Source organism: Mustela putorius, unplaced genomic scaffold (genome assembly GCF_011764305.1).
Source record: "Mustela putorius furo isolate JIRA1106 unplaced genomic scaffold, ASM1176430v1.1 tig00003913_pilon_pilon_pilon, whole genome shotgun sequence".
In the NCBI taxonomy this organism is placed as follows: Eukaryota; Metazoa; Chordata; class Mammalia; order Carnivora; family Mustelidae; genus Mustela; species Mustela putorius.
In genome coordinates, this window is record NW_025422060.1 from 3,267,835 (window position 1) to 3,291,598 (window position 23,764).

Consider the following 23,764-nt stretch of genomic DNA (forward strand, 5'->3'; position numbering starts at 1 on the left):
TGTGTTGTGGTGGTTCTTCATCTTATCTATTAAAGATTTTAAAAACTTACGATTTTTTTCTTTTTTTTAAATTTGGACCTTCTTTGAACTTTCTTCTGTTTGGGTCTGCTCTGATGGCGGCTGTGGTCCTCAGGGATCAAATGTAGGTAATTGTGGGCCCCTGTTAGTGTTGAGCGAGGTGAGAGGGTCTTGCTCTCGCCATCCTGTCCTTCCCACTCCTACTCTGCCTTCATGACAGTGGTGGTGTTTAGACTATGTCAGCTTTTATTAAGATGAATTATGATCATTTCCATACAGCTGGGTGGCAGTTGTGGGAGTTTACATTATCAAAGCAATGCTCAGACTTGCTTAGCCAATTTAGATGTCAATAAAACATTCGTTACTTATTTTCAGTTTTATCATTGGTTGTAATTTATACTTAGAATTGAAAATGTTAACATGTATGACTGAGTTTGTTTTAATTAAGTGTATAATTAGGCTAATGAACCTTGTATAAATGTAGTGGTGCAATCCTTAATATAATCTAAGCAGTTAAATTTCTAATTACACATCCAAAATCATGTACAAAGATGCAGCATTTCAATGGCTTGCTTTCTGTGACTGTATTCTTCTTCTTTGCCCTCCTCCCCCACTTTTGGTGAGAAACATTACTCAAAAGCCCCAAGAAAGGGTTTAAAGAAATGTGTGTAGATTTGCATATTTTTATTGTAAGAAAATTATTCAGAAATGAGAATTGTACTTGGTGGATGTAGTATTTTTTTCCCAAAATTTTGAAAAAATACAGGAAACAATAGAAACAGCTTAGGCTTGGGGATCCGATGTAGCAGAAAAAAAAAATCTGTGTGCTCTAAAATCACGTGTGCTGAGAAGTTTACATTAGATTCACACAGAAGGTGAAGGAGGTTCTTTTCCTATACCCCCAGCCCTCCAAACAGACCTTCATAAATCAGACCCTCCACATTTCTCCTGTGTCTATCACCACTGCTCATTCCCTGGAGTTCTGCTCCCAGACTGTTCCCCTCACAGAGCTCACCCCACTGCCTCTTTTCCCTCTTCCTCTTCATAGCTTTTGCAGAGTGACTTCTAGTTCTTACAGAGAATCATTGTCCCTGATAAGGAATTCTGGTTCCTACTGTCTAGAAGAAAAATTAGTCTCTATCCTAACACGTGGACATGCCAGAATGTTTGGAACTTCATTATTTTCAATTATGTTTCTAATAAGTGTTAAAGACCTAATAAATATGTCTTTAATAAAGTGTTCTAGGGACCACAACACCATAGGCATTCAGTTCTTTATTATTCCAGAACAAATACTAGTTGTGGGTTGAATTTGCAAAATATATACCTAAAATTTATTTTTAATTATACTGTTTATGATGGCTTTAAATTGAACGTGGGAAGTATGAAAATCTATCTGCTTGCACTCAAGTTTTTCAGGAAGATGGAAGTGTTATAACTAACTGTTGATTTCCCATCAGAGGGTATTTTTCATTCTCAGTCTCCCTGTTATCAGTTCAATTTTCTTGTGAAGTTTTTTTTTGATAGTTCATTCCCATTCCTTTTGTAATCATTTTCACCTAGTGAAGCAAATGAGATAATTTTGCAGATTGTACCACTTTACTTTTAAATTAATCCATTCTTTTTGAGAGAATGATTCTAATAGTGTGGTCAAGTACTTAGAAATCAGCAGGCTACTAACTTCTCCTTAATTCAGTCTGTTCCGTTGATTCCCTGATCACTTGCTGTGTTACTCAGGGTGAAATTCTTCCTCCTCGCCCCCCGCCCCCCAATCAGTTCTCTAGTCCCTAGCACTGAGAAAAAGAACTTCAAGGTTTTTGCATCTATTTTAACAACTTTGGATGCTAAAAGCCTCATTTAATAAAATTCTGTTTATGTGCCATGTAAATGTGATGGTGTATTTATTTATGATTCGTGACATTTTTCACTGTGTATTGGGACTACTGAGGAATTAAGCTGTATGTGAGGACTTATTCAGAAAGACAAGCCATTGAATTAATGAAGCATGGCATGCTTTTTTACTTTGGATTATTATTCTAGAATGATTCCAAGGAGGAGGTAGATTATAAAAAAAAATTGTTATCTAGATGAATATAAATCCATAGACTTATTCATCTGAAAAATATTGATGCCACTTACAGATTTAAATTACATATTTTCAGGTTGTGTTATTTTAAACTGTGATAAATACTGAAAGGATCTATCTGGGGTAAATTTATAAATTTAAACAAATTTTCAGTACTAGTTAAGTGAGTAATTTTCATTAAACATAGTCTGTCTCTGTCTCTTATCTGTCTCTATATGCATGTATGTATGTATACATATATATATATGTCTCTCTCAAAGTATTCTGTAGGCTATTTTAGAATACATAAAATATTTCAGAATACATAAAAGCATAATCATTATTCATCACTTTAAGATTGCAGGGATAAGATTGTAATGTTACTGAGAAACTGCTCACGATTTCAGCAATTTAAAACTAGCTACTTAACTGGAGTGACTCTTAGTAACACCTGCTTCTGCTGCCCATGGAATGCGTGCACTCCAAAAAAGCACTCTTGGTCCGATGAGGTAGCTTTTAGCCACAGTCATGGTACCACGTGTCTGCTTGTGCTGTGAGTGCCTGTGGTTGGCCGGGCCATCGTCTCCTTGAATGTGGTCCTTCTATGCAGTTGCTTCGATGGTGAAGTGGCCAGATGCCTTCTGTTTCCCATACTGTCAATAACTATGATTTAATTTGCCTTCTCAGATTATTTTTTCTCATTCAGCAGAATCCTTGATGTTTCTTAATAATTCGATTCCTCTCACGGGACACTTAATCCATGACACGTAGAAACACACTTACACAATAGGGACGTGTAGGGAGAAGGTCGTGGGCATGATAACATTTTACCAGTAACTTAATTTTGGGTGTATTGTGTGGGATCGCTTTCTTTCACGTACGACTCTGACAGTGTGAAGTTGCTCATGCAACTGTGTTAGTGTACTTTGTTCTGACCTTTGAGCTGAGAGGATTTTTATGTTTGTTTAATTCCAATACATGGTAGTAGGTAACCAAAAATCACCTATGTTGTAATGTTTTTTTAACCAGTCACTAAGATGTATAGACTCCACAATACTATATACTATATATGTGTGTGTATGTGTGTATACACACACACACTATACATTAGTAGGTATTGATCCTCAAATGGCATCATTTCAAAAGGTGATTTAAGTATTATCTCCTCTAATTATTTTTGCAAGTTGGTGGACTTGACCTTAGTAAAACGTGTTGTTCTATACTTAATACTAAAAATTAAAATGAAGTTAAAAAATGATTCTCTTTGTGAAAGAAACAAATTTAAGTTTGCAGGAATACAAGTGAAAAAGACCCTCGCTCTCAGGTTTGCTTATTTCAGTCCAATCATATATTTGGTATAATTAACATCTGTCTGAAAAAAAGGATCTGGATCTAAATTTCCTTTCACTTGTATTCTATTTTGCAAAAAAATCTTGTTAGAAACAAGAGATTTGTTTGCCTCAGCTAAAGTAACTCTGTGTTGGTCTGTTGAGACCTTGCTGCTAGTTACGGGCTTGAGTGTGCATTGGTGAATCCCATCTTCTCTTCTAGGAGCTTACAGTGCACTAGTAGAGAGAAGGTGTGTATATATGTAACAGTTACGGAGGAGTGAGATGAATGGCCCCAGAACTGTAAACATCTAAAAGAGGAAGCTATTTGGGTAGTTTTTTTTTTAAACCGGAAAGCCTATATAGGACACGGCAAAGTGTATTCTGTTGAAAGATGTATATCCATATCTGGGCTAAATAGGAAATATCTTCAACTTTAATTTTGACAGGATTCTAAATTTGAGTATCTATATGAATGTTATCTCTAAATATTAGGATTATGAGAGAAAAATCTAAGCTTTGGACAGGCCCAAAATAGATTCATAACAATTTTTAACAGGCTCATCATGTAGAATTTATGTTAGCTGTTAAGTTAGTCACAGCACCAGAACTAGGTAAAGATTCCTGTGGTCCCATAATGTTTGCTGCTTGTCCCAGGGTATCTAGAATGTTCTTTCTCTCAGGCAAGACCTTAGTATTCTAGACCAGGTACATGGATAATTTTTGCCTTTTTTCTCCTTATTGGTCTCTAGAAGTTCATTGAGGCTTTCCTTTCGACCTTCATTTGGAGCACACATTGACAGGATTTGAACCATTGACATTTGAACCTGTCCCTGGCTTTCTCCTGTTTGTCTTCAATTGGGAATAATGGCAACAATTTTTTTTCCTTTTGGGAAACCTAACAAGTTTTGAAATTCAGAATATTAGGCACCATCAAATGCAGATGCCCAGATTGGAAACTTTGCTATTTTTCTTTGCCTGTGTACGGTGCGCTGAGGTTAACCTTTCCTGGTTACTTGCTCTCTCACGGGGAGATGGGGTTGTTGTCAGCTGTGTCCCAGCTGGCTTAGAACAGAAAACTGCCAGAGTTGTCCACAACCACACGTTCAGCTCTGCTGCACACTGCGATGTCCACTGAACCATCAGACGAGCTCTGTCCGAAGCAGTTCGAAGCAGAGACCGAAGGACACGGTTTGTTTTGGAAACAGAATCCTGACCCCCAGAAACAATTTCTTTCATTTATTGAGGGGATCCCTTGCTGCAGTTTATTTATACTGTTGTGCTTTCGGTGTTGGTGTGATTTTCAAATGTATTAATAACAACTTAATGCGCTCCGTTATCAGGAAGTCTTTGTAAATATAATACCAGCATTAAAACAGGAGGGCATTGTGCATGGTGGAAATACTACGTGTGTAATGATTTGCATTCTTAATGTTCCAGAACCCTGGGGTTGTTAGTAAAGCGATTGGAGAAAGGTGGTAAAGCTGAACAAGAAAAACTCTTTCATGAGAATGATTGCATTGTCAGGATTAACGATGGCGACCTTCGAAACAGAAGATTTGAACAGTAAGTGCGTGTGGCTTTCGGTGTGAGAGAGTGAGGTCTGCTGAAATGCCCCAAACAACACGTCTGCGTCTCTGTCTTTATACCAGAGAGGAGTATTTTCTGTCATTACCTGGCTTTTAAAAATCTAATCAAACTCCAGGTAATTACTACCATTACACTGTATTTCAAAATGCCCTCCGACCGACAGAGCGCTTCTTAAAATATTATGGGCACAATTTTTAGACTTCACAGTTTGCTACTTCCTCACCTTTTGGAAAATATGCCAGTATACTAGGTTTTATTATACTTTGCCTCACATTTCCAACTTCATTGCACGTAATGACTCCCCATATGAATAAGCAGGGAAAGCTCCTTTGAACCGTAGTGTGTGGTCTACTCAGATTTTCTTTGTCCTGATTCAAGTCCTTATGCAGTTGGAAAGAAGAAAGTTGTCCGGTGCCTATCAAACAAAGCAAGAATGAGCAGAAATCAGAAGGACTTTGTGTAGGATCTGAGTAGGGAACCCATGCGAGGTGCAGCAGGTTCTCAGGCTGCTCCTGGAAGTGCACCGGGACCAAAACTCTACACATTTTGAGTCCCTGAGACCATCCTGGTGTTCTTGAGAATTTTGCATACGCAGACTTGCGCTCGTGTTGTTGATGATGGATAGCTGATTTCTCTAGTTTTCTAAGTATATTTATTTCTTTAAAAACTCAAGTGGTCCTGTGTAATAAAATGTAGTTACTTCTTAAATGTATTGAATGATGATGTGAAGAGAAGACTGTATTTAATTTCTCTTCCTGTTGTAATTATAGTACCTCTGTTGTACTTAAAACTATTACTTAATAATTTGTGATTGAGAGTACAATATTTTATCTGTAGTTACAGATAATTTTTTAATTTTTGTTAAGAGAACGAGAAATTTATATTTGGAGAAACAGCGATGCTTCTGTCAGAGCTCGCAAACTTGATTGATAAATGGGATATTAGAATTTTGTTTTTCATTTTCAACAAAGTCTGTCAGTTCTCGTTGCTTAATTAGCATACGTCATTAAGCTCATAATATCTTCTAGGCTGCCAGTCTCAGTTTGCTAATTTTCCATTCTTTCTCAAACCCAGAGCACAACATATGTTTCGCCAAGCCATGTGTACACCCATCATTTGGTTCCATGTGGTTCCTGCAGCAAATAAAGAGCAGTACGAACAACTATCCCAAAGTGAGAAGAACAATTACTATTCAAGTCGCTTCAGTCCGGACAGCCAATATATTGACAACAGGAGCATGCATAGTGCAGGACTTTCAGCCCTGCAGAGAGCTCCTAGACCGAACCCCCTGTCCGAGCCCACAGACTCTCACCCCCGACTTCTACCTCAGAGTACACACCCATCCGGAAAACCACCATCAGCTCCGGCCCCAGTACCGCAAAATGTATTTAGTACAAATGTAAGCAGTGGTTATAACACCAAAAAAATAGGCAAGAGGCTTAATATCCAGCTGAAGAAAGGTATGACCCACCTTGTTTTGTTTTATGAAATTTTTAAATTTTATTTTATTATTTTAAAGATTTTAGTTATTTGAGAGAGAAAGAGCATAGAAGGGAAGAGAAAGAGGGAGAAGCAGACTCTCTGCTGAGCAGGGAGTCCGTTGTGGGAACTTAATCCCAGGACCCTGGGATCATGACCTCAGCTGAAGGCAGACGCTTAACCGATTAAGCCACCCAGGTGTCCCTATGGAATTTATTTTAAAAATCAAATAGCTATCCTGTTATTATAGGAAAGAACTGATACAATGATTTAAAGTATTTAAAATTGCAGTTTTTATGCTTTTCAGATTCATTTTGCTATGTGAGAATTAAAGTATGAAATTCAGAGTAAATAAGGCTTTAAAAATAAGTTTCTGTGAAGAAGGTAGCAGTTTCTACTGTGGTAAAAATTTTTGGTAAAGGAGGAAATTGGTTTTAGGATATACTGTTAAACCCAAAACAAGAACGAGGACTTGACTGTTTTGATCACACCACTTGATGTCCAGACATAGCTCTCAAAGAGGACATTAGCGCTTCTCCATTTTAACCCCATCATTTTGGTAAGGGCAAGTGATGGATTGATTTGAAGCTGTCAGTGGTTCATGGCAGAACGTAATTTCACCCAGCAGGTGGCTCCTTGTCTGCTACTTTCCCAGACTTTTATACTGCTTTCCTTCCTTAAGATGGCAAGGGAAATTCTGATGGACCTTGCTAAATCTTTACTATGTACACCTAATATCAATTTATTTATTTAAGTATCCTTTCAATAGACTGTGTACCAGAAGCATGCTTTTCCATCTTGTTCTTGACAACTCAAAGCAGACTGCTTGGCTTGATTTTCTGATTTCCGAACACTGTCCTCTCCAGGCACTGGGTTACACTTTTGCTGTTAATCATCCATTTTAGCTGGGATTCTGATACATATTTTAAAATTGTCTCTTTCAAAATGGTGTCATAAAGAATATTTCTCTTTTTATGAGCTCAGCCAACTCCTACAGTTAGGTGAAAATGCATCCAAGAGAGGTTGAGTGATTTCCTCAAGTCGCATGGCGTTGGCAGCAGATTGTTAAGAGAACATTTTCCATATCCTGACATTTAGACCGTTCTTTCCATTTGGAGTAGGGTTTACAAGGTTGTAAACTCTGAGATTCCTATTTCCTTTCTAATCATATTCTTCCATTGAACTTTACATGAACCACAAACTCCTTATTTCTGGTTACTGACTTTTAAGCTCCAAATACTTGGTTGACATGATCAGGAATTGACAGCTTTACTCCATTTTTGAAACCTCTTACAAATGCAGAGTTATGTCAGCATAAACCCCTTTTAGCTTTGTTAATTCCTGAATGAGGTAAGTATCAGATCCTATCTTCTTTCCCTAATCAAATGACAGGCCCTTGTTTTTAAGCAAAAACACAGTAAGAACCACAAATGGAATTGTATGAAAAAATAAAATTCTGCTTGGGATCTCTCAGTGGAGGAAAAATATTTTACTTGGCCATTGTCATAAAGATATTAGTTCATAAATATCTTTGCCCTTTTACACTAACAGGCGTATTTATTTAGTTAATTACAGTTTTTTACACAATTCTATTTTAACAACTTAGGATACAATATGAACTTTTAAATGAAGTGAAATTTGACTTGCCATTAAGAGAGGAATTCTTTTAAATGCAGAAATTAGTTTATTTTAGTAGCCTTTTAAAAGATAGGTTACACTGACATAGCTAATTGAGAAAGACTGTGCTCAGTCATCAAGATCAGAAAAGTGGAAACTGGTTTTCTTTTAAACATTTTTTCTGACTTTTGAGTATCCTCATAGCTCTGTCTTGATTTTAATTTACTTTGAGAATGTGTGACGAAAGGTAGAAACCAACCGTACATTCTGTCAATACTTACAAATACTTTATATGAAAAATAAGTTTATGATACATAAGAGTGAAGAATGCTGATTCTCTTTGATTAGTACTGAAGACAGTTATTTTAATAATAATGATTGTATGAGAATTGAACCAGCTTTCATTGTAGCTAACATAAGATTTTTACTAGTTACAGTTGTTACATGTAACATTTTTAATGAAGTACATGAAGAACATAGGGTGTGTCCATGTTGAACTTTAAGCAAAATTCAGAGTGAGCTGACATGCTTTGAATGATAGTTCTTTCATAAACTGATAGCAGTTCTATGTGCTAAATGGAGAAGACTTCATGATAATGATTCTTAGGCATAGTTTAGAAAGCCTAATTTAGGAAACATGACAAAATAGAATAGCCCTTATGTACTTGCTTTCATAATTATGATTTCTTAATATTTATTGCCATTTTCCATTCTCAGATACCCTGCTCTTTTGTAGAAATTAGCTTTTTAATAAAGTCAGAAGAGAAGGTCAGTAATCTGTTTCAGTCAGTGCAAAATGTTTTGTTGGCTTTGCTAAATGAAAATTGATATCTATTTATCTTTCTTTTAAAGGTCATTGCCTGAACTTTTAGCTTACAGATTTAGGGGTTATTGCTGATATTTTAATAGTATTGAGGTTCATATAACAATCAGTCTTTGTAGTTCATAAAAATTAATATTGCAAAAGGAGAATAATTTAGAATTCTTTCTTAATAAATGTTATTGCAAGTCATTAGAGTTTCATGAAAGCACAGAGACATATGGAAAACTCCCAGCAGAATAATTAGGAAAATTTCATATAGACAAGATGCCATTCAAGTCTTCAGCACAGAAGACTCAAGAAATTAACAGTCTAGGCATATTAAACTGATTTCAGACTCAAAGTAAATGACTGTTTTGTTTGAACTTGAGAATATATATGGTAGGTTTTGCTACAGGTATATCAACTTTATACTTCTTCTTTAACCCAAATTTTCATTCAGTTACTTGCCCATATTTATTTGCTTATAGATTTATACTCTTGCTTCTAGTTTTATACTGAGTGCTGTATCAAATTAATGTATCCTTTCATAGATTTTTCACCTTTATGTAACCCTCTGTTCTTCCCACATGAACAAGTATTTCCTACTGTCATTTTGACTGAAATGGAACCTAAGATCCTAAAGAGTAATTTTTTAAAAAGCTCTGGTAGAAATTAATCATTATTAGAAGTGTTATAAAAATGCTGTGATTCATTAGAAATTTGTTATAGTCTTGACATTTTTTTCTTGGCTCATTTTGGCTTGTTGTGTGTCAGTTCTAATAACATGTAACTGTTTTCTATACTGCATCGCACTTATGAGTGCCTGTCAAGAAAGCTGCTGAAGAACCTAAAATTGAAATTATGCAGACCAGCACAGTGATCTGTAAATGCCTTATTGATTTTAGTATCTTTAAACATAATATCATGGTCCTTACACTTGGTAGCTATGATATGAGGTGGTGTCTTCCCTGGGTAATGCGCCTTTGTTTTTTAATTATTTATTTATTTATTATTTTTACAATTGATTTATTGGTTGAGAAATATACATGTTAAGATTAAGGTAAATAGAAGAGAACTAGGCAAATATAATATGGTTCATCCTTTAAGTAAATCGTTCTAGTGCTCGCTTTGGCAGCACATATATTAAGTAAATTGTTCTAATTATAGTATTGGGAGGTTCTGTTATCTAGAAAAATCTCTTTTTTTACTATTTTTTTCTGTCTTCCTGACCATTTTCTCTTTCCTTGCTCCTTTTCCTACTCTTTAAATCTGGATACCATGATTACACAATATTAATTGATATTTGAGGTACTATGGGTTTTAACAGAATTTTTTTCCACATGGAGATATTAAGTTTATTTCACATCAAACATTTTGACCAATCTAAAAACTTTTGGCAGTCGTATTGGTATACTACCTTTCATCTGTCTTGGACTAGATTCCCATTTCTTCTTAAAGAATTTTGGTATATAGCCGTTTAAACCTTCCCTGATTTAGTCTGTCTTGGGAGAGCTGTTCAGACTTCAGAAGTATTGAAAGCAGTGTAGGCCATTGTGAAAATTACAAAATGTCAAGCCGAGGAAGAAAATAACAAAACATTTCTGTACCATACACGTGAAATTCAAGATATCTCATTTTATTTACGTTTTCTGTTGTCGTTCTCTGTGTAGGTACAGAAGGCTTGGGATTCAGCATCACTTCCCGAGATGTAACAATAGGTGGCTCAGCTCCAATTTATGTGAAAAACATCCTCCCAAGAGGAGCTGCCATCCAGGATGGCCGACTCAAGGCAGGAGATAGACTTATAGAGGTGAGTGCCTTCTCTAAGTTGAAAGTTCCATAGTTCTTAAGAACTTTCATTTTTAGGGGCCAGTTCTTTTTCACCTCTTCATAAATATGAAGTTAAATTATATATGTTAGAAGTGTGCATCATAAAGCAGTGTATTTCTGCTTTACTTCGACTTGTTTCCATGTTATTTGATGAGAAATATCTTTTCATTGAGTGTACTCATAAATTTTTAGTTACTCAGACATTCGGTTTATGAGGTAACATAACATTTGTCATTATGTAAGTACAGTGTCTGTTAGGTTCTGTTTCTAGATGGCTTCAAATTTATGTCTGGCAATATAGAAATGATATCTACTTTGTAATCAGAACAGAGACAAACGAAGTAAATGAAAACAGTGTGTCTTGATGAGAGGAAATCTTGAAATGGCAGCATGGAGAATGAATTGAGACATAAAAATCAGATGTCAGAAAAAAAAATTTCCTTTCTGTACCTCATGAGTTTCGGTTCATTGGTCTTTGAGGCCATCTCAGACATACATAAACATACCTAGACATTTCTGTGTGTGTGATTGCTTATGTATGTAGAAGTAAAAGGAAGAAAGATTGAGAAAAATAGGTTAGTTGCTTTTCTTAGTGTTTTCTTCGGAAAAAAAGTGTCTGTATTTTTAGCAGCAGATACCGCCTTTCCTAATTATTAACTAGTATTCAAACACTGATGTTAAACTACATTTTTGTGGCATTACCCTTTCTTGTTTACTCGTAGCTTCATATGTGGTTTTGAATTCCCTAGATCGAGCTCTCCTAAAGATTTCTTGAGAAGTAATGGAGAAGGGGATTGCCTTCCAGATTTTTCTGTGGCTACATATTGGGCTTAGATTTCTTAAATCTTGCTCTTTTCCTTTGTGTCTTGTTCTTGTGATACCATTTTTTAAAGGGGCACTGGTAGAGGCTAACTAGAAGGAAAGATTCGGTATAAATTATGTTTAGAGCGTTGTTTCCAGAAAGGGCCACTTGTCCTTGGGGCATAAATTGAGTAGTATTGGGCCAAGTTTGCCGTTACAGCTTGTTTTATGTAGTAGGAGGCTCAGCTGGGACTTGAATGTCGTTGTCTTTGCCTCTGAGTCCAAAACATGTCTGTCGTCCTCTTTCTGGCACCAGCCCCACTTCCTCTTTCCTCCCATAATTGCTTTACTTTCAACACATTACAAAGGCTTTTGTTTTTCTTTTTGAGCAGTGGGAAGAGCCTAAAACCTCTGTTTCTTCAGAGTTAGGCTCTGTTTTCTGTAGCTATCTTCTTTATTTGAAACTACATTTTCACACATCTTTTAAACCTAACTTTCTAGTATCTGTAGTTGCATTGACACGTCAACAGTTTTATGGGCAGTTTTTCTGAGCATCTATATATTTGGAAGCATACTTAAAGTATCAAGTCACTCTTTTTTTTAAATCTAGAAATTTTTCCTTTCTTTGAACCTGTTACTACTTATCAGTTTTGTGCAGTCACTTAAATAGTAGTACACTGAGCAGTAGAAGATGGTTTTTAGTGGAGAGGGAAAGGTCCCAAAACGTATTTTAACTAAGGGTAATTTTGATATCACAATTTAAATAATATACTTTATTGCCATGGACAAAATGTTATTTTTCTCTAAAATGAATACTACCAAATAGGTTTTAAAAGAAATTTGCACTCTTATTTTTTTTAAATATATAGTGCTTTCTGATAATGTTATTGTTCTTCCTAAAGGTAAAAATAATGAGATTCCCCAGAAATTGGTTATTTCAAATCTCTCTCTCTCTCTCTCTCTATCTTTTGTAGGATTCTCTTAAAAATATTGAAGAATATTGAGGTATTACTACCTCAAAATACTGCTACTCCTCCACAAATATTATTACTTTGCACTCTTCTTTAATGTGTGTCTTTAGGGATAAAAATTGTCTTTATAAGTTTCAGTAAAATTTCATTGAAAGTTTTACCAAAATACTTTTAGTGTGTTTCTTCTCTAACAGCAACACCTTTTGGTTTGGGTTTAAGATCATCTATGATACATAAGGCCATCAAGATATCTCAGTCCAAAGCCATTAAGTTTTGTGTTAGCATAATAATTTAGATATTTTTTTTATTACTGGTTATTTGTTAATACTCTGGTGGCTGTGGCTTTTGGCTTACTAATAAGCGCTAAAAGATTTTCCACTTCCTGTCTCATTTCTAGATACCTAGGCTATGTTTCCTTATTAGCTACAACAGCCTGATGGTTGCCAGATCATGGCAGAATTTCCCATGAAATGCACTGTGCTCTGTAGGAGACATGGTACATTCTAGGATGTGTGTCTTTTCTTCTGTCATATGTTTGCACAGCATTGCAGCTGAAAACTTTTTATTTGTTTTCAGGTAAATGGAGTAGATATAGCAGGCAAATCCCAAGAGGAAGTCGTTTCCCTGTTGCGAAGCACCAAGATGGAAGGGACTGTGAGCCTCCTGGTCTTTCGCCAAGAAGATGCCTTCCACCCAAGGGAACTGGTGTGTAAATTTAGAGCAGATGAAAGATTTCTGATGCACACAAGCCAGGGATCTGGGCTAGCCACCTGATGGCCAATGTTTATCAATACATTTTCGAAATAGTTTCTATATTTTATATTTTTTTTCAGCCTTAACTTAGCATAAGCATTCTTTTCTTACATTCGTTCAGTTTTGAAGATAGATATCCATAATCCAATTTGATTATAGAAATCAAATTGCAAGGATATTTTCTAGGACAGCAAATGTTTATTAGTGAACACTTTCAGATGGACTGATTGAATACAGAGACGTTGATTATTTCATAACTGTCACTTCAAAGGCTGTTGTTGAAAACTTGCCATCTTCTCCACTACATACGACAAATGTTCATATTTCAGATTTTCATAGTAATCTAGCTAAGCCAAGTAAAGCTTCTTGCTTAGTGTTGTATGAAAAGGAATACCTTAATTAGAGTATTACGATTGAAAGTAAGGAGACCTGAGTGGTAATAAGCCCCATGGCCATTAATTACTAATATTGACATTATTTGAAATGACAAAGATGAAATTAAAAGGCATTTGTTTGCAGTTCATTTTATTTTTTAAATGTGCATCAATATGTCTAAATATAAGAGGTATTTACATAGTATTGGTGTGAATGAAATATGTATACTAAGTTGACATAGTTTGAATGTTTTTCTGCAAGAAGTGCCAGGTTTCATTTATTATGTAAAAACAACATAATTGGAGGAATCACTTTTATCCTTTGATGTGGTAAGAAAATTGTTTTATTTCAGTACAAGTGGTATTTTAAATATTTCAAAACAGATTTTAGTTGGGCCATTTTAGAGCGTTTGACATCTCTTTCAGTCCGCTTTTAGCTTTAAGCAACAATTAATTCGTATATACTGGAGTGGCAAGGTTTTAGGGGCACCATTCCCAGACTTGTCCTAGTGCCCTAAATCTCTTGCTAATATTTCAAGGTGGATGTCTTGTGGTTAATAAAATTTTCCTTTTGTTGTGAGCCAGATATGTTTCAGTGTAGGAATACCCTATCCCCTGGTTGCAGAAATTTACTCCCATTTCATGGAATTTCCAATTGTGGTAGGAAAGCATTGCCGAATGCTTGTGTTTTAAGTAGATTTTGAAAATTATAAAAACGTCTTTATTTCTATTTTAAAACGTTGAATGCATTATTTCCCAATTTAAATTCGGTTTTCCCTTTTCCTCCCACTGTTATCCAATTTCGTGCTTCAAATGCCACCTGATCCTAAATCTGGAGATGTCTCTATTAAATTGTAAATGAGCCCTTAAAAAAAAAATAATAAGCTTTAGATGTGATTTGATGAAGCTTTAATTCTTTCTCAGTATATCTTAGCCTGGGTAATAGTTAGCATCATCAGATTGCCAGAGCTTCGACACTGCTCGTCAGCAGCCCTTCCCAGACTCCGTGCCAGCATCTAGCCAGCTTAAGGTTATTCAGGTTCTTCTTGTCCAATTTTGATCTTCCAGGCTTCTGTTTTCCCCTTCTGCTGCCTAGTTTTTTTTCCCTTGGTTATTTAATTTATTGCTTGTGAGCTTTTCATTAAGGAGTGAGCCAGTAGCCCGTCAGTCTATTATTCATGTTGCAGCTGCTTTTTAAGATTTCAAAGACTAAAATTCTGAAAACTTAAAGGGGAGGGGGTGCATTTAAAATGATCTTTGAATCCAATTAACAAAACTCCTTTCCTCTGTTTGGGGTCTCTGTGTTTAAATTCTCTGTCTAAAACAAAATACTGTTACCAGTACATGCCTCTTTTATAAATCAGCCTTTTAAATATCTATGTAATTAAAGCAACTCTATAATATGTGATAAAAATTCACATTTCTGTGTAATATTTTAAAGTATAATGCTTGTGGTTCAGACTTATTATCTAGTGTAGTTATCAAATTATAATATACCTTATAACTTAGATGTAGTTGGGGAATTAAAAAAAAAAAACAAAATTAGAAACAGTGCCATGAATAGAGAGCCTAGTCTGGTGACATTCGTTTTCCTCCAAATAATAAAGTCATGATATAGTGTGAGTGAGCAAGTAAAAATTTACATCAGAAACTTCTCTTAAAACACACACCGACACACATAGAAGATAATACAACCACATCAGTGAAAGTTTGGAAGACAGAGTCGTACATCATCCATAATATAATCACCCTCTATATATTTCGTGGGTTTTAAGAACCAACAAAATTTCCTTTAAAGTCAAGCTTTGTGTCCCTGTGTGTTGAAGATGGCTTTGGTCAGTCTGTATTTATATTTTTCTTCAATTCTTCTAGAATGCAGAGCCAAGCCAGATGCAGATTCCAAAAGAAACGGTAAGAGCTTTGTCTTTTGCAGGGTGCAGAGATGTTGGAAAGATAAATGGAACTAACTTCTGACTAATTAAATATGAAGTTATTAGTCCTCCCTTTTCCTGGATCATAATAGATACTACGTAGGTTCATTAAATTTCAAAGTGGTCTCATCTTAAGCTGACTTATTGCTATTACCACAGATGGAGAATGTTTTGTGATTACTTTTGGATAGACAGGGATGGAAGAGAGGGAGACATTAGAGTAGTTTCCTGTCACCTTCACAGTAAGAGGGACCGAAAGTTGGTAAGTGTAGTAGTTTGACATAAATATAAAAGGCTTTATGAGTTGTGAAATGTTATATTTTAAGTGGCTACAAAGGAAAAAAAAAGTAAAAAAGAAAATTTGATTCAGGCACAGGAAAATAGGGAGGCCTGAAAGCATAGTAACAGTGTATCATATGCAGGAAAAACAAAGTGATATGTCAGTAATTAGGCACAACATATTAGTTGTCATAATAACTTACAGTTATTATAAGTATTTTATTATGAGTTATTATAGCACATTCTAATGGAGTAATTTCTCTTAATAAAAGTAACTGTTCACAGCTTCAATTAAAATGCAAACCTAGTTGTGTCCTGTTAAAGAGACAAATTCTAATACAGACTAGAAATAAAGGAGTAAGTTGAGTTCTAACAGGCAGTGTTAATGTAATAAAAATAAGAATTGCCATGTTAGTGTATCAGTCTCTGAAAAATACGGTTTTAGTGTGGAGGCTCAGCATGGGGTGAAAAGAGAGGGTGTTTTATATTGACATATTATATCCAGTAGAAATTCTAATAGTTTCAATCCTTTATATATCAAACAACAAGGCATAAAAATATATCCCAGACTCTTATAAGTAGTGGGAAAATTTAACAACCATATCTACAGTGGGTGATGCTAGTATGTATTTTTCTAAAAATTGTCATATTAAGTGGACAAAATATTAGAATATGAAGAATTTGAATAACATACTTAATAGGTTTGGTTTCTCTTTCCACATTTATGGACAGCTCTGAACCTAATAAATAAAATATTATTTTAAAATATTCCATAATTATAAACATGGGTGACAAATCAGACCTCAGGAAAATCGGGTAAACAGTCTTGAGAATATTATTGTACATTCATAAGATGGGTTGTAGAAAATTTATGGTCTTAGTTTTTGTTCATTAAAAAAGTTGGGCAATGATAACTAATCAAAGTCAAAATGGTATTTGCATATGTGTATGGTGGATAGGTTGGAAGCAAAGGGGAAATTAGATAGATTTTTAGAGAATTTAAACTGGGCACAAGTGTGATTCATAGTATTTTATAGGTCATAATGATAGCAAAATATACTGTAAAATCAAAACACTTAAGGTAGCATGATATTTTTATGGGATAGATGAAGAGAACACTTGAACACATTAACAGTGATAGACCTGATGTATATATATGCATGCATGTTAAAGGCGGCATTTCCAAATAGAAGCATGGTTTATTTCATGTTTAAAATAATTAGCCATTCAGTTTAAAAAGTTAGATTTCTTTTTCTCACCATACACCAAAATAAATCCCAATTGGTTCTGGCATTAAACCTTAAAAATTATGAAAACATATTAAGAAAAAAGTATGCAAGAAATAAACAAAAATAAATAAATAAATAGATAAATAAATAATTTTTTTTTAATGTGAAAAATCTCTGTTAACTTTGGATAGTGAATGCCTGGCCAAGCATGGCAAAACCAAGATGTTCATTCGATAAATAGATTTAGATTTGTCTATAGAAAGTTTTTGTATAGCAATAACCATACTATGATATAGTGAAAAGATAAATGCTAAATGGGGGAAGTATTCTGCACTGCGACCCTTGGTGAATAACTACCCCTTTATTGTTGGGATCTCATCCTATAGCTTTTAGGAAAACAGAATGATTTCCCACATAAAGTACAGTTGACTCTGAATAAGGGTTTGAACTGTGTGGGCCCACTTACATGTGGATTTTTATTTATTTATTTGTTTAGTTAGTTAGGATAGAAACAGTACCTTATTGTAAATGTAGTTTTCTCTTTGACTTTCCTCATAACGTTTTCTTTTCTTTAGCTTATTTTAATGTAAGAATACAACAAATAATATATTTAACATAGAAAATATGTGTTAATCAACTATTTATGTTATCAGTAAGGCTGTTAGTACAGTTTATGGGGAGTCAATTTTATATGAGGATTTTCTACTATGTGAGGGGTCAGTGCCCATAATTAGCACCTGTTGAAGTCAGGACAACGTGAGCTAGAAAATCATGCTATAAGCTCTAAAGTTAGGCATGTTCTTTCAAAACATTTAGGCTGTCCTGGTGAGGAAATTGATGATTAGCCCTGACCTTTTCAATCACTGAGGGTAAGAAGTGGCATTGGCTTTAAATGTCATATTCCACTGAGAATTCCAAGGTCCATTTCAGCCCACTACCTATACCCAGTAGCCTCCTGTGTTCATGAGAAAGTTTGTTCAGCAAATGACAATTCAGTCATCTTAACAAAAGAAGAAATATACATATGTATGTGTGTCTGATTTCTGATTACAAATGGAAATTTTTTCTGATGAGAGTTTTTCCAAGCTCAGTCAGAAATCAGTTTGGTTTTTTCCTAAATGTTTTCTTTTTTGTTGTTGTTTTTGTTTAACTGTTTTTAATATGTCCTCTCACATCTGCCTCTGTTTCTGCTCTTCCTCTGTATATAATAGAATACCGTTTGGGTTGTTAAAGGCTTCATGTTGGGCACCTGGGTGGCTCAGTCCTTAAGCGTCTGTCTTCCGTTCAGGTCATGATCCCAGGGTGCTGGGATAGAGCCCTTGTCAGGCTCCATGCTGGGCGGGAAGACTGCCTTTCCCTTTCCCACTCTCCCTGCTTGTGTTCCCTCTCTTGTTGTCTCTCTGTCAAATAAATAAAATCTTTTTTTTTAAATAAATAAAATCTTAAAAAAAAATAAAGGCTTCATGTTACATTTATAATTTTAAAAATATGACTTCCTGGGTCTCTGCCTCTCATTGTACCTTTTGAGGTCAAGTCATTAAATTTATTCAAGTCTTGAAATTCTCTGATATTATTTAAACTTTTAGGTAATTATAAGCACCTTGAGAATAGATATGTCATAAAAGTCAATTCATTTGTTTATTTGGTTGATTATTACAATGACTCATAACTGATTTAGTTTGAGAAATTGAAAACACATCATTAAGATACACAAATAAATTCAATGACAAGTAGACCTCTTGAATATATTAGATGGAAGCTTCCTGTACATCTTCTAAATATTATCTTAATTAATAAGAGCAGGAGATTGTAGCTGGGGCAAAAGGGTGCCAGAGCACCTAGCTCTTGGGGTCCAAACAGACCAGTTTCAGCTACCTGCTGCTGACAGGATCCAGAGGCAGAGAAACAAGTGGTAGGTAAACAAGAAAAGAATTTATTTCAGTGAGGCCAACACTGGAAAGACAGTGGACTAATAATATCTCAAAGACTGTCTTCAAAGTGCTGAAAATACTTCCAGGTTTATAGAAGGAGAATGTGGAGCAAAGGTTGGTACGCAAACATAACTGCCACGTGAGCTGGGGATACTTGGGCCCTGAGTCTTCAACCTAGTCTGTTCCAAAGATCACCCAAATCTTTAAGTCTCGTGATGAGAAAGAATTACAGGACAGACACAACACAGCAGGCCAGAGACAGAAGCTGGAATGTTCGTTCAAGTGAGAGTACACTCTACAGATGTGAGAAGGCCAGTGAGTGAGCTCATGACCCTAAGGGTAGGGTCCTTTATTGACAGTTATGGAATATTCACTACTTGGGTATGGATTTCTTGGAAGCTGGTTTTGAGCCTTTTCTTCCTTATTTGGGCAGGGGTTTCCAGCCTACTTTGTCAGCCATCTTGGGCCTGTCTAGTTTGACCTAGGTTCTTGTGATTCTGTTCTGGAGTGTTGCCAGGACATGCCTCTGACTTTCTCAATAGCTGGTCATGACTTTCTTTTGTCTGGCCTCGGGGCTTCCTGTTAGAACCTAACTGACCGCCTCTAGCACATACAGGCGGGCTATGAATGTCAGGTTGATCATTGTGTTGGACTCTTAGGTGACACAGGGGAGTCCTTATTGCCTGAGGTGGTAGTTTTAGCTCCCATCAGGGTGTGCTTTGCTGGCAGGGTCTTTGCCTGAGTTAAGAAGTAAACTGAAAAGAAGAACTTAATCCATTAGAAAATACAGATTGAGGTCAAAATGGAAATAGTTGAAGTCCTCTTTCAAGATTAGAGATTCTGGTTTCAAATTACCGATTCAAAATTGGACAGATAGCCAAATTATTTAGCACAGGCTCACCATCACTTACTCCATGTCCTGAACAAGATCCTTTGCCTTTGAGAAGTTTATTCCCTTAATATAAAGCATCTTGCATGGGTGTCCTGGTAGGACAAGACAATACATGGGTTACTAGTCAGTGGTGCCCAGAAAAACAGAACTAAAAGGATATGTGCATATACAAGAAGAGATTTAGTACAATAGTTGGGATCGCGTGATTGTTGAGGTCACCGAGTCCCCATCTGCGGTGTGGGTCAGCAGGCTGCAGACTCCAGAGAGCCAGTGTAGCAGATAAAGTCTGAAGTCGGTTAGCTGGAGAGTCTCCTCTTCCTCAGGGAGGTTGTCTTTCTCTTTTATTTGGCCTGTAACTGATTGAATGAGGCCTGCCCACGTTGTGGAGGGCAATCTGTTTATTCAGAGTTCATCAGTTTAAATATGAATCTCATTCAAAAACATCCTGTGAGTTGACATATCAAATTAGCATCACAGTGAGGTGTAGTGAATTTACCTGCTGGCTATAAGGCCTTGACTTACCAAAGTGCCATTTTCTTCCTTGGCTTCAAATAGGCCTAATGCAAACCTGCTTAGGAAGTCCCCAAAAGAACACTTGAGTAGGATCCATGTCAAAATACAATTTGATGTTAAATGTTTTTCGGGGTCATGACATGAAAGTAGGCCTTTGGAAAATAATCTGGTTTAGAGTTGATAGGAGAGCACAGAGATAAGATAAGCTTAAATGTCATGAATTCAAATGCATTCCCAAAAGAGTTAGTGGATTCTCCCTATGGGAAATAGAGGGATACACTGGGGAGTCTTTGAGAACCTCCTGGAAGATCAGGAGGTATCTTGATAGGGTAACTTCAGTGGACTTAGTCTTGATTTAGAGATTTAATGAGCTAGGTAATAAGCATTGTCATTAAGAGGTTCATTTAACTAATGGTTATAGGAGACAAAGTAAATGATCCCATGGTAAAATGAGAAAACCATTGAAGAAATAAAGAGCGCAATTCTATTTGCAGTAGCATCAAAAAGAATAAAATACCTAGGAATAAATTTAACCAGGAAGGTGAAGATTTGAACATGGAATACCGTAAGGCATTGGTGAAAGAAGTTGAAGGTGATGCAAATAAATGGAAAGATACTCATGGGTTTAAAGAATTAATATTGTTAAAATGTCCATACTGCCCAAAGTCATCTACAGATTTTAATGCAATTCCTATCAAAATTCCAGTGACATTTTTCCCAGACATGGAAAAGTAAGACTAAAATTCACGGTGAACTACCAAAGACCCTGGCAGCTGAAGCCATACTAAGAAGGAACAACTGAGCTGGAGGCATCACACTTCCTGATTTCAAGCTATATTACAAAGCTACAGTTATCAAAACAGTATGGAACTGGCGATAAAAACAGACACATAGGTCAATGGAACAGCATAAAGAGACCAGAAATGAACCCATCTACATATGGTCAATTAATTTGTGACAAAGAACCCAGACTCTGCAATGGGGAAAGGATAGTCTTGTTGAGAAAACTTGATAGACACATGCAAAAGAATGAAACTAAACTCGTGTTTTACACGATACACACAAATCAACATAAAATGGATAAAGGATTTAAATGGATTTAGAAACTATAAAAAACTCCAAGGAGAAAACACACTCCTTGACGTTGGACTTGCTGGTGATTTTCTGTATTTGACACCAAAAGCAAAGGTAACAAAAGCAAAAATAAACAATAGCAACTACATCAAATTAAAAAGCTTCTGCACAGCAAAGGAAATCCATAAAATGAAAAGACAACCTAGAGAATGGGAGAACATGTTGGCAAATCATTACATCTCGTAAGGGGTCAATATCCAGAGTACATAAAGAATTCATACAACTCCATAGCTAAAAAATCAACAATCTGATTAGAAAATAGGCAGAGGAGCTGAACAGAAGTTTTTCCAGAGAAGACTTACAAATGGCCAGGAGATAACATGAAAAAGTTCTAAATGTCAGTTAATCATCAGGGAAATGCGAATCAAAACCATAAGTCACCTCACAACTGTTAGAGTGACTACCCTCAAGATGGCAAGAGATAACAAGTGTTGGGACAAAGTGGGAAAGGGAACCCTTGTACATTGTTGGTGGGGATGTAAATTGGTGCAGCCATAAGGCATGATAGTACGAAGCTTCCTCATAAAAATAGAGCTACCGTGTGATCTAGCAATCCCACTTTTGAGTATATGTATCCAAAGAATTGAAATCAGAATCTCAAAGAGATATCTGTACTCCCCTATTCATTGCAGCATAGCAAGTAACCTAAATGTTCATCAGTAGATTAATAGATAAAGAAGATATGATGTCTATATACAATGGAATGTTATTCAGTCACAAGAGGGAAGAACATCCTGCCATTTGCAACAAAATGGGTGAAACTTGAGGGCATTCTGCTCCAGACACATACTGTCTGGTATCCCTTACATGTGGAATCTAAAAAGCCAAACTTGTAGAAACAGACTAGAATGGTGTTTACCAGGGGATGGGGGATGGGAGGAAAGAGAAGATGTTGGTTAAAGAGGATAAGCTTCCATTTATAAGATTAATAAGGTCTGGGGATCTAGGGTATAGAATAGTGATTATAATTAATAATACAATAGTATATACTTGAAAGTTGCTAAGAGAGTAGACCTTAACTGTTCTTACGGAAAGAATATATAATTATGGGATGTGATGGAGGTATTACTGTGGTGGTAATCATTTTTCAATCTGTCAGTATATCAAGTCAACCCATTGCACATCTTAGACTTATACAATGCTTTGTAGTAATTATATCTCAAAAAAGCTGGATAAAAACAGACAAAGGAAATAGCTTAGTGAGGGAGTGAATTTTGAGTCATTACATTTTTAGCAATGTCTTTGTACAAATTCTTTGGGTTAAATTCATAATGAAACACTTCTATAGGCCCTTTAATGTAAATTAATGTTGATACTGTAGAGAACACACTTTAAAGTGTTTTTTTGAGTTTTTGATGAAGAATTTTACTATGAGACAATAATCATATGTTGGTTTTAGTAGTTTGATTTTGAGTAGCAAATTTTGCCATTGTAATAAAACATTTTATAAAATCTTGAACTATTTTTAGTGCTTAAATGCTCAAACTTATTTTAAGCTATTTTTAAGTTTAAGTTAATTTAATTAAGTTTAAATTCAGATGATTCAAACTTATTTTCATTTTTTAAAGTGTGTTTGTTTGTTTATTATCTCTAAACCCAACATGAGGCTTGAACTTAAAACCCTGAGACCAGGAGTTTTTCTGACTGAGCTAGCCAAGGTGCCCTGATTCAAACTTAATGTTAATATGATCTTTCTCCAAATTAGGATAGAATAATATTTTCATGATATTATAAAAATAGTAGTGATTTTGTATAGTCAATCTCTTTGTCAGCTTTAAGGAATTCATTTGAAATTTTTTATTATTACCGTAGTAAGATGAGGCTTTCTTAGTGTTTGGTGTGCTTTTCCTTGAGAAACATATCTTGGTTATTGTTTATTGTCCTCCTTTTGTAGATAGTAATAAAATTGATATTTTAAAAAATTGATTTTTTTTTTTTTGGCTACTGAACTCTTAGGTTATTTTTTATGTTGGTAGAAATACCTGTTTTAAAATGGAAACTGTTTTAGATATAGCAGAACTATTCTGGATTAGTTACTTTGTACCATTTTTTTTTCCTGAAATGTAAGACCTTTAAAAAAGTTTCAAAAACAGTACAGAGGACTCCAGTATGCCCTTCACCACACTCCCTGATTGTTAATATTTTACCGCATTTGATACCTAATTATCTTTCATCCTCCACTCCCCCTCTACTTTTTCCTCCTTTCCTTCCCACTATATGAATTTTT

At 35.4% G+C, this 23,764-nt stretch overlaps 1 protein-coding gene across 15 annotated transcripts in view; it reads left to right on the forward strand.

The window, feature by feature from the left end:
• Positions 1 to 23,764, forward strand: part of PARD3 (par-3 family cell polarity regulator) — a 653,655-nt gene that overhangs the window by 374,389 nt on the left and 255,502 nt on the right. For 8 of the 15 annotated variants that reach the window (XM_045069142.1, XM_045069153.1, XM_045069147.1 and 5 more), the window contains 5 exons: positions 4,852 to 4,977; positions 6,076 to 6,461; positions 10,570 to 10,709; positions 13,078 to 13,206; positions 15,501 to 15,539. In XM_045069142.1, coding sequence (XP_044925077.1) covers positions 4,852 to 4,977; positions 6,076 to 6,461; positions 10,570 to 10,709; positions 13,078 to 13,206; positions 15,501 to 15,539 — 820 coding nt within the window. The remainder of the gene's footprint in view (positions 1 to 4,851; positions 4,978 to 6,075; positions 6,462 to 10,569; positions 10,710 to 13,077; positions 13,207 to 15,500; positions 15,540 to 23,764) is intronic. The other 7 variants (XM_045069145.1, XM_045069146.1, XM_045069148.1 and 4 more) reach the window with 1 other exon arrangement.